This window comes from Heptranchias perlo, chromosome 10 (genome assembly GCF_035084215.1).
Source record: "Heptranchias perlo isolate sHepPer1 chromosome 10, sHepPer1.hap1, whole genome shotgun sequence".
Classification (NCBI taxonomy): Eukaryota; Metazoa; Chordata; class Chondrichthyes; order Hexanchiformes; family Hexanchidae; genus Heptranchias; species Heptranchias perlo.
In genome coordinates, this window is record NC_090334.1 from 85,888,286 (window position 1) to 85,902,708 (window position 14,423).

General features: G+C 45.9%; 1 protein-coding gene across 1 annotated transcript in view; it reads right to left on the reverse strand.

The window, feature by feature from the left end:
• Positions 1 to 14,423, reverse strand: part of LOC137326807 (heme transporter FLVCR2-like) — a 172,940-nt gene that overhangs the window by 126,902 nt on the left and 31,615 nt on the right. The window contains exon 3 of the mRNA XM_067992201.1: positions 12,183 to 12,323. Within this exon, the coding sequence (XP_067848302.1) occupies positions 12,183 to 12,323 (141 nt within the window). The remainder of the gene's footprint in view (positions 1 to 12,182; positions 12,324 to 14,423) is intronic.

The following is a 14,423-nucleotide window of genomic DNA, read 5'->3' on the forward strand; positions in this document are numbered from 1 at the left end:
ATTATACTGCATCTGCCATGTATTTGCCCACTCACTCAACTTGACTAAATCGCCTTGAAGCCTCTTTGCATCCTCCTCACAACTCACGATCCCAACTAGTTTTGTGTCGTTTTGGAAATATTACATTTAGTTCCCTCATCCAAATCATTGATATATATTGTGAATAGCTGGGGCCCAAGCACTGATCCCTGCGGTACCCCACTAGTCACTGCCTGCCACCCCAAAAAAGACCCATTTATTCCTGCTCTGTTTCCTGTCTGTTAACCAATTTTCAATCCATGCCAGTATATTACCCCCAATCCCATGTGCTTTAATTTTGCACACTAACCTCTTATGTGGGACTTTATCAAAGGCCTTCTGAAAATCCAAATAAACCACATCCACTGGTTCTCCCTGATCTATTCTACTAGTTACAACCTCAAAAAACTCCAGTAGGTTTGTCAAACACAATTTCCCTTTCATAAATCCATATTGACTTTGTCTAATCCCGTTGATATTTTCTAAGTGTTCTGTTATCACATCCTTTATAATAGACTCTAGCATTTTCCCCACTACTGATGTTTGGCTAACCGGTCTGTAGTTTCCTGTTTTCTCTCTTTAAAATTGTGGGGTTACATGTGTCACCCTCCAATCTGCAGGATCTATTTTTTTTCTTTTAAGGCAGCGAGTTGTTCTGATCTGGAATGAGCTGCCTGAAAGGGCGGTGGAAGCAGATTCAATAATAACTTTCAAAAGGGGAAATAGACAAATACTTGCAAAGGAAACATTTTCAAGGCTATGGGGAAAGAGCAGGGGAGTGGGACTAGATGGATAGTTCTTTCAAAGAGTCGGCACAGGCACGATGGGCTGAATGGCCTCCTTCTGTGCTGTATAAGTCTGATTCTTCACAGTGATCAAGAGCAGTGGAGGCAAAAACTCCAGAAGATATGGTTTCACATTAACCATCTTCTGAAGGTCTCTAGTGCCAGAGATGGTTGTAGTAATCTTTACATAGTGAGGTCGATGCAGTAATCTGGTTAGTAAGAGTAGGGCCTATTGGAGACCAAAAAGGTAACCTATGTGTGGAGGTGGAAGATGTGGGGATGGTTCTTAATGAATACTTTGCATCGGTCTTCACAAAAAAGAGGGGGACGATGCAGAGATTGTAGTCAAGGAGGAGGAGTGTGAAATATTGAATGGGATAAACTGAGTGAGAGAGGAAGTATTAAGGGGATTAGCATCTTTGAAAGTAGATAAATCACCAGGGCGGGATGAAATGTATCCCAGACTGTTGAGAAGCCAGGGAGGAAATAGCGGAGGCTCTGACCATCATTTTCCAATCCTCCCTGGATACAGGCGTGGTGCCAGAGGATTGGAGGACTGCTAACGTTGTACCATTGTTTAAAAAGGGAGCAAAGGATAGACCGAGTAATTATATGCCAGTCAGTCTAACCTCAGTGGTGGGCAAATTATTGGAATCAATTCTGAGGGACAGGATAAACAGTCACTTAGAAAGGCACAGATTAATCAAGGACAGTCAGCACGGATTTGTTAAGGGGAGGTCGTGTCTGACTAACTTGATTGAATTTTTTGAGGTGGTAACAAGGAGGGTCGATGAGGGTAGTGCGTTTGATGTAGTCTACATAGATTTTAGCAAGGCTTTTGACAAAGTCCCACATGGCAGACTGGTCAAAAAAGTAAAAGCCCATGGGATCCAAGGGAAAGTGGCAAATTGGATCCAAAATTGGCTCAGTGACAGGAAGCAAAGGGTAATGGTCGATGGGTGTTTTTGTGACTGGAAGGATGTTTCCAGTGGAGTTCCGCAGGGCTCAGTACTGGTCCCTTGCTTTTTGTGGTTATATTAATGATTTAGACTTAAATGTAGGGGCATGATTAAGAAGTTTGCAGATGATACAAAAATTGGCCGTGTGGTTGATAGTGAGGAGGAAAGCTGTAGACTGCAGGAAGATATCAATGGACTGTCAGGTGGGCAGAAAAGTGGCAAATGGAATTCAATCCAGAGAAGTGTGAGGTAATGTATTTGGGGAGGGCAAACAAGGCAAGGGAATACACAATAAATGGGAGGATACTGAGAGGTGTGGAGGAAGTGAGGGACCTTGGAGTGCATGTCCACAGATCCCTGAAGGTAGCAGGACAGGTAGATAAGGTGGTTAAAAAGGCATATGGAGTACTTTCCTTTATTAGCTGAGGCATAGAATATAAGAGCAGGGAGGTTATGCTGGAACTGTATAAAACATTGGTTAGGCCACAGCTTGAGTACTGTGTACAGTTCTGGTCACCACATTACAGGAAGGATGTGATTGCACTAGAGAGGGTACAGAGGAGATTTACGAGGATGTTGCCAGGACTGGAGAATTTTAGCTATGAGGAGAGATTGGATAGACTGGGGTTGTTTTCTTTGGAATGAAAGGAGGCCGAGGGGAGATTTGATTGAGGTGTATAAAATTATGAGGGGCCCAGATAGAGTGGATAGGGAGGACCTATTTCCCTTAGCAGAGGGGTCAATAACCAGGGGGCATAGATTTAAAGTAATTGGTAGAAGGATTAGAGGGGAGCTGAGGAAAATTTTTTTCACCCAGAGGGTGGTGGGGGTCTGGAACTCACTGCCTGAGAGGGTGGGAGAGGCAGAAACCCTCAACTGATTTAAAAAAAAGGTACCTGGATGTGCACCTGAAGTGCTGTAACCCACAGGGCTACGGACCAAGTGCTGGAAAGTGGGATTAGGCTGGATGGCTCTATTTCGACTGGCACAGAAACGATGGGCTGAATGGCCTCCTTCTGTGCTATAAATGTTCTATGTTTCTAGTACAGTAATCTGTATAGAGAGTGAGATAGATGCAGCAATCTGGTTAATACAGTTATCTGTGAAGTAAGCCACTACAGTAGCACTGACTGACCAGTTGAGACTGGTTTAGATCTAAAAAGGTATATATACACAGGGAGGATATTTGCAAGAGTAGATCAAGGAATGATCTGGTAACTGAGTGAGGCACAAGAGTAAGTGTTAGGACTTGGAGAGTGGGAATTGAGTGGAAAGTACACTGTGGGCAAGTGACAGAGAAATTGTGCTTTTTGCTGAACTGAAATTAAAGTTAGTTTTTCACTTGAATAATTGCAGGTCAGTTGGCCATGAATGGCCAGTCAACTATCTGTAGATGACTGGCCAGGTGTTAATTCCATACCGGGTAGTCTGGGCTGATTGACCAGTTGCAACTGGTCAGTGTCTGAAAGGTATTTATAGGTAGATACTTGCAAGAGCAAAGCGGAGTGCGCTGGTAATGGATTGAGAGTAAAGATTTCTATAACAGGAATTGAGAGAGTGGCAATTCGGTGTAGAGGACGGAGGTGCCAAGTAAACTAACTGATATTACATAGATAATATGAACTTTAAAGTGGAACAAACTAAACAAACCTAAAAATAGCAGCACAGGAAGGGACAGAGATAGGATTACCAACCATCCCGGATCGTCCTGGAATTGAGGATTGATCCTCCTGGGCACTGAATTGAACGGCCCGGGAGAACAATTTGCAAGGTCGGCAAAGCTGCTATATCTGGAACTTTTATAGAGTCGAGGTCATTGGCACTTACCCTTGCAGTTTGCTTCCTTTCTGCCCCCAAATTCTCTTGGGCCCGTCACTTTCCTGGGGCAAAGTGAGGTGGCAGCAGACTTTGTGAAAGAAATGGCTTTTGTGGACTAGGGAGCTCTTTACCCAGTATCCACAGCGGCACGGCCCTCCCCCCGGGGACCGGGCACCGGCACGGCCCTCCCCCCGGGGACCGGGCACCGGCACGGCCCTCCCCCCGGGGACCGGGCACCGGCACGGCCCTCCCCCCGGGGACCGGGCACCGGCACGGCCCTCCCCCCGGGGACCGGGCACCGGCACGGCCCTCCCCCCGGGGACCGGGCACCGGCACGGCCCTCCCCCCGGGGACCGGGCACCGGCACGGCCCTCCCCCCGGGGACCGGGCACCGGCACGGCCCTCCCCCCGGGGACCGGGCACCGGCACGGCCCTCCCCCCGGGGACCGGGCACCGGCACGGCCCTCCCCCCGGGGACCGGGCACCGGCACGGCCCTCCCCCCGGGGACCGGGCACCGGCACGGCCCTCCCCCCGGGGACCGGGCACCGGCACGGCCCTCCCCCCGGGGACCGGGCACCGGCACGGCCCTCCCCCCCGGGCCGAAGGGCCTGTTTCCATGTTGTAAACTTCTATGATTCTATGATTCTAAGTGTGAGGTAATGCATTTGGGGAGGGCAAACAAGGCAAGGGAGTACACAATAAATGGGAGGATACTGAGAGGTGTAGAGAAAGTGAGGGACCTTGGAGTGCATGTCCACAGATCCCTGAAGGTAGCAGGACAGGTAGACAAGGTGGTTAAGAAGGCAAACAGGATACTTTCCTTTATTAGCCGAGGCATAGAATATAAGAGCAGGGAGGTTATGCTGGAACTGTATAAAACATTGGTTAGGCCACAGCTTGAGTACTGCATACGGTTCTGGTCACCACATTACAGGAAAGATAAGATTGCACTAGAGAGGGTACAGAGGAGATTTACGAGGATGTTGCCAGGGCTGGAGAATTTTAGCTATGATGACAGATTGGATAGGCTGGGGTTGTTTTCTTTGGAACAAAAGGAGGCTGAGGGGAGATTTAATTAAGGTGTATAAATTTATGACTGGACTAGATAGTGGATAGGGAGGACCTATTTCCCTTAACAGAGGGGTCAGTGATCAGGGGGCATAGATTTAAAGTAATTGGTAGAAGGATTAGAGGGGAGCTGAGGAAAATATTTTTCACCCAGAGGATGGTGAGGGTCTGGAACTCACTGCCTGAGAGGGTGGGAGAGGCAGAAACCCTCAACTCATTTAAAAAAGCACCTGGATGCGCACCTGAAGTGCGGTGACCTACAGGGCTACGGACCAAGGGCTGGAAAGTGGGATTAAGCTGGATAGCTTTTTTTTGCCGGTACGGACACGATGGACCGAATGGTCGCCTTCTGTGCCATAACTTTCTATGATTCACAGGAGCGATTATCGCACTGAGCCACATAAGGAAGTGTTCGGACAGATTACCAAAAGTTTGGTTGAAGAGGTAGGTTTTAAGGAGCGTCTTGAAGGGGAGAGAGAGGTTTAGGGGGGGGATTTCCAGAGCTTAGGGCCTAGGCAGCTGAAGGCACGGCCGCCAATAGTGGAGCGATTTAAAATTGGGGATGCGCAAGAGGCAAGAATTGGAGGAGTGCAGAGATCTCAGATGGTTGTAGGGCTGGAGGAGGTTAGAGATAGGGAGGGGTGAGGGCCACGGAGGGATTTGTAAACCAGGATGAGAATTTTAAAATTGACATGTGGCTGGACTGGGAGCCAATGTAGGCCAGCGAGCACAGGGGTGATGGGTGAACGGGACTTGGTGCGAATTAGGATACGGGGCAGCAGAGTTTTAGATGAGCTTAAGGAGGGTGGAAGATGGGAGGCTGGCCAGGAGAGCATTGGAATAATCCAGTCTGCAGGTAACACAGGCACGGATGAGCTGAGGTGGAAGTAGGTGGTGGTGTTGGTGGAGCGGATATGTGGTTAGAAGCTCGTCTCCAGGTCAGATAGGACACCAAGGTTGTGAACGGTCTGGTTCAGCCTCAGACAGTGGCCGGGGAGAGGGATGGAGTCGGTGGCGAGGGAACAGTTTGTGGCGGGGACCAAAGACAATGGCTTCGGTCTTCCCAATATTTAGTTGGAGCAAATTTTTGCTCCTGTCGGACAAGCAGTGTGACAAATGAGACAGTGGGGGGTGGAGGGAGATGGTGGTGAGGTGGAGCTGGGGGTCGTCAGCGTACATGTGGAATATGATGTCGTGTTTTCGGATGATGTCGCCATGGGGCAGCCTGTAGATGAGAAATAGGAGGGGCCGAGGATAGATCCTCGGGGGACTCCAGAGGGAACGGTGAGGGAGCAGGAAGAGAAGCCATTGCAGGTGATTTTCTGGCTACAACTGGATGGATAAGAATGGAATCAGGTGAGGGCAGGCCCACCCAGCTGGATCATTACATGTACTTCACACACATGTTTACCTAACAAACCTCTGCCACCACTCATTGCAAAACCATTCAGTCTCTGAATAAGTTTGCAATACTAGCATGAAATGATAAGTCACACCACAATGTGGTGCAGTATCTAGGTTTTTGTCCAACAGATGTGAGCAATACTTTGACCATTAGTGATTTGAGAATGTTGACTCGCACAATGGCTCCCTGCCCCCCACCCCCCAGGTCCTGTAGACGTCAAGAAAATGTTTCGAAAACTAGAGGGTTATTAGTATAACATTCACTAATAAATTTGGTAGGGAATTCAGCAGACTCTTTACCCGAAGAGTTGTGAGAATGTGGAACTCGCTACCACAAGGAGTAGTTGAGCATCTGTTGCCATTTCCCTCAATATCTGCTGGCTGCGTTCACCCGCAGAGTCCATCAACTGGCTCGCTGCATAATACTGGAGCCAGTATTTTGAGTGTTTATGATTCTGCAGTTGGGATAAGGGAGCCAGATTTATTAGTGTATATATGCTTGGAGCCAGCTCACAGATACAAGCCTCTGCACTAAGCCAGCGGCTACGGTTTACCACCAATGGGCCTCCGAGGTCAATGGACGCCTGCAGAAGTGTTCGTTTCCCAGAGTTCACAAAAACCAGTTGAGACACTTCTGCATCTTCTCTCCTTCACATCTGTAACAGCAGCCAGTAATTGTCTGTTTTCCTTTCCATCCTATTCCATTTACACTGTCCGCTCTGTCATTTGGCACTTGTATCATTTCTTTCTATGGGTGCAGTGTCCTTTCACATCTACATTCTCCTATATTGCCACTGCCCACCTGCATTGTGTGTCTCTTCTGTAGATTTTATATTCTGATATTCAAATCTCCCAGTCAATCTGCTAATTTAAGTAGAATCCTATTGTGATTACAACACACTTTTTTCCTCAAGCACATATGTTTCAAATTCCACTAATTTATTATACGCTCTTAGCCAATATACTTGGCTGTTTACTTGGTTTTTCATCAGAGCTTTAAATGGGGCAGTTTATTGAACAGTAACCCCTTCCCACCAACAGGTCACTATTTAATTTTTAGTCTATATCTAAGCAAGTAATTTATGGTGCATTGTGAATTGCATAGAAATACATGGAAGCTGGCCATTCGGCCCAACCAGTCTGTCAGCATTTACCTTCCACGCCAGCAAATAGTTCTAATATTTACGAAAGGGAAATCGTGTTTGACAAATTTATTAGTTTTTTGAGGCTGTAACGAGCAGGGTAGATAAAGGGGAACCAGTGGATGTCGAATATTTGGATTTTCAAAAGGCCATAAGAGATAGCAGTAGGCCATTCGGCCCTTCGAGCCTGCACTGCCATTTAATGAGATCATGGCTGATCTGATTTTTACCTCAACTCCACTTTCCTGCCTTTTCCCCATATTTTTTGATTCCCTTGCTGATCAAAAATTTGTCTAACTCAGCCTTGAATGTAATTCAATGACTCAGCCTCCACAGCTTTTTGGGGTAAAGAATTCCAAAGATTCACGACCCTCTGGGAGAAGAAATTCCTCCTCATTTCCGTCTTAAACGGGAGACCCCTTATTCTGAGACTATGCCCCCTAGTTTCAGATTCCCCCATGAGGGGTAACATCCTCTCAGCATCTACCCTGTCGAGTCCCCTCAGAATCTTGTATGTTTCAATATGATCTCCTCTCATTCTTCTAAACTCCAATGAGTATAGACCCAACCTGTTCAATCTTTCCTCATAAGACAACCCTACCATACCCGGAATCAACTGAGTGACCCTTCTCTGAACTGCCTCCAATGCAAGTATGTCCTTCCTTAAATAAGGGCACCAGAACTGTACGCAGTACTCCAGGAGTGGTCTCACCAGCACCCTGTACAGTTGTAGCATGACTTCCCTGCTTTTATACTCCATCCCCCTAGAAATAAAGGCCAATATTCAGTTTGCCTTCCAGATTACCAGCTGCACCTGTATGTTGACCTTTTGTGTTTCATGTACAAAGACACCCAGATCCTGCATGCAGCAAGATCTGGACAACATCCAGGCTTGGGCTCATAAGTGGCAAGTAACATTTATGCCAGGCAATGACCATCTCCAACAAGAGAGAGTCTAATCACCTCCCCTTGACATTCAACAGCATTACCATCGCCGAATCCCCCACCATCAACATCCTGGGGGTCACCATTGACCAGAAACTTAACTGGACCGGCCATATAAATACTGTGGCTACGAGAGCAGGTCAGAGGCTGGGTATTCTGCGGCGAGTGACTCACCTCCTGACTCCCCAAAGCCTTTCCACCATCTACAAGGCACAAGTCAGGAGTGTGATGGAATACTCTCCACTTGCTTGGATGGGTCAAAATCCTGGAACTCCCTTCCTAACAGCACTGTGGGAGAACCGTCACCACACAGACTGCAGCGGTTCAAGGCGGCGGCTCACCACCACCTTCTCGAGGGCAATTCGGGATGGGCAATAAATGATGGTGAGGTCAGCAACGCCCACATCCCATGAACAAATAAAAAAAACCCTCAACCGCAGCATTTTGTAGTATTTCTCCATTCAAATAATATTTTGATTTTTTATTTTTCCTCCCAAAGTGGATGACTTCACATTTTCCCACATTATATTCCATCTGCCAAATTTTTGCCCATTCGCTTAACCTGTTAATATCCCTTTGCAGACACTTTGTGTCCACATCACAACTTGCTTTTCCATCAATCTTTGTATCATCAGCAAATTTGGCCACAAGACACTCTGTTCCTTCATCCAAGTCATTGATATATATTGTAAATAGTTGAGGCCCCAGCACTGAGCCCTGCGGCACCCCACTAGTTACAGATTGCCATTTTGAAAATGACCCTTTTATCCCGACTTTGTTTTCTGTTAGTTAGCCAATCCTCTATCCATGCCAATATATTACCCCCAACACCATGAGCTCTTATCTTGTGCAGTAATCTTTTATGTGGCACCTTATCGAATGCCTTTTGGAAATCCAAATATGCTGCATCCATTGGTTCCCCTTTATCCACCCTGCCCGTTACTTCCTCAAAGAACTCTAATAAATTTGTCAGACATGATTTCCCCTTCATAAAACCATGTTGACTCTCCTTGATTGTATTATGAGACTCCAAATGTCCTGCTACTACTTCCTTAATAATGGATTCTCGCATTTTCCCAATGACAGATGTTAGGCTAACTGGTCTGTAGTTACCTGCTTTCTGTCTCACTCCCTTCTTGAATAGGGGGTGTTATATTTGCAGTTTTCCAATCCAGGTTTCAATTCCTCCCTCCCCTTTGCCCCTTGATTTTCTACTATTATTGGTATATTATTAGTGTCTTCTACTGTGAAGACAGATACAAAATATCTGTTCAATTCCTCTGCCATTTCCTTGTTTTCCATTATTATTTCCCCAGTCTCATCCTCTAAGGGACCAATGTTTACTTTAGCTACCATCTTTTTATATACTTGGAGAAGCTTTTACTGGCAGTTTTTATATTTCTTACTAGTTTACTCTCAATTTATTTTCTCTCTCTTATTCTTTTATGTGGAGATGCCAGTGATGGACTGGGGTGGACAAATGTAAGGAATCTTACAACACCAGCTTGTAGTCCAACAGCTTTATATAGAGTCACAGAAGTTTACAACATGGAAACAGGCCCTTCGGCCCAACATGTCCATGTCGCCCAGTTTATACCACTAAGCTAGTCCCAATTGCCTGCACTTGGCCCATATCCCTCTATACCCATCTTACCCATGTAACTGTCCAAATGCTTTTTAAAAGACAAAATTGTACCCGCCTCTACTACTGCCTCTGGCAGCTCGTTCCAGACACTCACCACCCTTTGAGTGAAACAATTGCCCCTCTGGACCCTTTTGTATCTCTCCCCTCTCACCTTAAATCTATGCCCCCTCGTTATAGACTCCCCTACCTTTGGGAAAAGATTTTGACTATCTACCTTATCTATGCCCCTCATTATTTTATAGACTTCTATAAGATCACCCCTTAACCTCCTACTCTCCAGGGAAAAAAGTCCCAGTCTATCTAACCTCTCCCTATAAGTCAAACCATCAAGTCCCGGTAGCATCCTAGTAAATCTTTTCTGCACTCTTTCTAGTTTAATAATATCCTTTCTATAATAGGGTGACCAGAACTGTACACAGTATTCCAAGTGTGGCCTAACTAATGTCTTGTCCAACTTCAACAAGACATCCCAACTCTTGTATTCAATGTTCTGACCAATGAAACCAAGCATGCTGAATGCCTTCTTCACCACCCTATCCACCTGTGACTCCACTTTCAAGGAGCTATGAACCTGTACTCCTAGATCTCTGTTCTATAACTCTCCCCAACGCCCTACCATTAACGGAGTAGGTCCTGGCCCGATTCGATCTACCAAAATGCATCACCTCACATTTATCTAAATTAAACTCCATCTGCCATTCATCGGCCCACTGGCCCAATTTATCAAGATCCCGTTGCAATCCGAGATAACCTTCTTCACTGTCCACAATGCCACCAATCTTGGTGTCATCTGCAAACTTACTAACCATGCCTCCTAAATTCTCATCCAAATCATTAATATAAATAACAAATAACAGCGGACCCAGCACCGATCCCTGAGGCACACCGCTGGTCACAGGCCTCCAGTTTGAAAAACAACCCTCTGCAACCCACCCTCTGTCTTCTGCCGTCAATCCAATTTTGTATCCAATTGGCTACCTCACCTTGGATCCCGTGAGATTTAACCTTATGTAACAACCTACCATGCGGTACCTTGTCAAAGGCTTTGCTAAAGTCCATGTAGACCACGTCTACTGCACAGCCCTCATCTATCTTCTTGGTTACCCCTTCAAAAAACTCAATCAAATTCGTGAGACATGATTTTCCTCTCACAAAACCATGCTGACTGTTTCTAATTAGTCCCTGCCTCTCCAAATGCCCGTAGATCCTGTCTCTCAGAATACCCTCTAACAACTTACCCACTACAGATGTCAGGCTCACCGGTCTGTAGTTCCCAGGCTTTTCCCTGCCGCCCTTCTTAAACAAAGGCACAACATTTGCTACCCTCCAATCTTCAGGACCTCACCTGTAGCTGTCGATGATTCAAATATCTCTGCTAGGGGACCCGCAATTTCCTCCCTAACCTCCCATAACGTCCTGGGATACATTTCATCAGGTCCCGGAGATTTATCTACCTTGATGCGCGTTAAGACTTCCAGCACCTCCCTCTCTGTAATATGTACACTCCTCAAGACATCACTATTTATTTCCCCAAGTTCCCTAACATCCATGCCTTTCTCAACCATAAATACCGATGTGAAATATTCATTTAGGATCTCACCCATCTCTTGTGGTTCCGCACATAGATGACCTTGTTGATCCTTAAGTGGCCCTACTCTCTCCCTAGTTACTCTTTTGCCCTTTATGTATTTGTAGAAGCTCTTTGGATTCACCTTTGCCTTATCTGCCAAAGCAATCTCATGTCCCCTTTTTGCCCTCCTGATTTCTCTCTTAACTCTACTCCGGCAATCTCTATACTCTTCAAGGGATCCTCTGGATTGAATTCCATTTGCCACTTTTCTGCCCACCTGACCAGTCCATTGATATCTTCCTGCAGTCCACAGCTTTCCTCCTCACTATCAACCACACGGCCAATTTTTGTATCACCTGCAAATTTCTTAATCGTGCCCCCTACATCTAAGTCTAAATCATTAATATATATCACAGAAAGCAAGGGACCGAGTACTGAGCCCTGTGGAACCCCACTGGAAACAGCCTTCCAGTCAGAAAAACACCAGTTGGCCCTTACCCTTTGCTTCCTGCCACTGAGCTACTGTGGGGCACTCTATAAATGCAAGTTGTTGTTGCTTTTGTTGTGCGTCACACGTTTTCAACCAAAATTAGTGCATGCAGCTAAAAAGTGTTGCAACACACCAGTGGCCAGTCAGCGATTTCTATTGAACAATACTGCTATAACAGTATGGGAGGCTGGTTTAGGAACAGCAGGGAAACTCTAAATTGCTTGCGTTTATCACAAGGACAACAAGGTTCCATTACCTGCCATAGTCAAGAGGAGTAACAAAAAAACATAACTGGCATGTTGGAGGAAGTAATGGACCGAAAGGAACAGAAGCTTACCATAGGTGACAATAAGAAGAAAAAACGGTGTACTTCTGATCATTTTCAGAATAGACTGGATGTAGGAGTAGTCCTGCATTGGGCTGGCATGGATCGCTGCCTGTGCTTGGCTTGGCGGAACGTCTGGCTTCTCCTGAAAAACTGAAATAAAAGATCATTGTTAGAAAGTCAGACCATACAGAGTTTGACCCTTTCACTACAGTCTTTCTTCAATACAATGTATTAAAACAAAATTTAACAACTTTTTTGAAGCAGGGCATTAAATACAACTACAATCTTTTCTAAATTCCAGCTTTGATCAGGTGATATAATTTAATTCCAAATTTTTTTGTAATATTGTTGAAAACAGCAGTTAAGTGCCTTGGATTAGGTCACCTGATAGATGCTTATAAAAGATCAGTGCACATTAAGATGTGGTACGAGCTCCCCTTACATCTCAACACATACCCAGCTCACACATTATTGCTGCCTGGCTTAATATCATGGAATACAGATGCACTAACTGTAACAAGGACACCCTGCCCAATTCCCCTTTACAGTGAAGTCGGCCCACTACTGCCCTTACGACATCCCCGCTTAAATTGAAAGCTTTGCCCATTGGGTTTTTACAGCAATCTGGAAGCCATCGTGCTCATTTTCAATCCACAAGTAACCAGATTAATTTAATTAAATTTCACAAGGCAAACTTTGAACTCATGACCTCTGGATTACTAGTCCAGTACCACAGCCACTATGTTATCATACCTAGTTATGCTTTTAGCATTCTTGTATACACATCTTATTGTAGATTTGCCTCAGTATAAGCCTTTTCCTTGTCTCCAATACATGCATATGCCTGTGCCTCAGATCTTTTGTCCATATTCACCAGTTGACTCCAGTCTACTCTTCAATCCACCTCGTCAAGGAGCTGCTTGCCTCTCTGCCCCCTCCCACCCAGTTTCAACAATTTTCAATTGTGGCCTCAATGTTCCTGCCAAGTCATTGTTTCTCGACTCGGTTTAGGTCCAGCCAGTCTCTCCTGTACTATTCTTTTTTGTTCTAAGATAGTGTTCCCAGTTATTTCTGAAGAAATCATTATTGTTTTTAACTACATATTGCCAGCCTCTTGGTGGAGGTTCAGCACAGATTCACCAGAACGATACCAGGGAATAAAGGGTTAAATTACAAGGACTGGTTGCAAAAAACTTGACTTGTATTCCCTCAAGTTTAGAAGGTTGAGGTGTGATCTAATCAAGGCCTTTAAAATGATATGATGTGGAGATGCCGGTGATGGACTGGGGTTGACAATTGTAAACAATTTTACACCACCAAGTTATAGTCCAACAATTTTATTTTTAATTCCACAAGCTTTCGGAGGCTTCCTCCTTCCTCAGGTGGTGTGGAAATGAGATTTTTGAATCCTTCGCATTTTAAAATCACAGAACAATGCCTGGTGATTACTGCCCGTTGCCAAGGCAATCACAGTGAGCAGACAGAAAGGTGTCACCTAAAAAGGCCACTGAATATACAAACCCCCAAAAAAAGGAGAGAGAAGGAAGATAGTCAATGACCCGTTATATTAAAAACAGATAACATTTGTTCGCTGGTGGGTTACGTGTAGTGTGACATGAACCCAAGATCCCGGTTGAGGCCGTCCTCATGGGTGCGGAACTTGGCTATCAATTTCTGCTCGACGATTTTGCGTTGTCGTGTGTCTCGAAGGCCGCCTTGGAGTGTGCTTACCCGAAGGTCGGTGGCTGAATGTCCATGACGCAACCAACAGAGTACCCTTCGTCGTCCAGTACTTCCCTGGAGCGGAGAAACTACGCCATGTTCTCCGCAGCCTTCAACATGTCATCAATGATAACGAACACCTCGCTATGGCCATCCCCACACCTCCACTACTCGCCTTTAAACAGCCACCCAACCTCAAACAAACCATCGTTCGCAGCAAATTACCCAGCTTTCAGGAGAACAGCGTCCACGACACCACACAACCCTGCCACGGTAACCTCTGCAAGACATGCCAGATCATCGACACAGATACCACCATCACATGAGAGGACACCACCCACCAGGTGCACGGTTCATACTCCTGTGACTCGGCCAACGTTGTCTACCTCATACGTTGCAGAAAAGGATGCCCCGGAGCATGGTACATTGGCGAGACCATGCAGACGCTGCGACAACGGATGAACGGACACCGCGCAACAATCGCCAAACAGGAGGGTTCTCTCCCTGTCGGGGAACACTTCAGCAGTC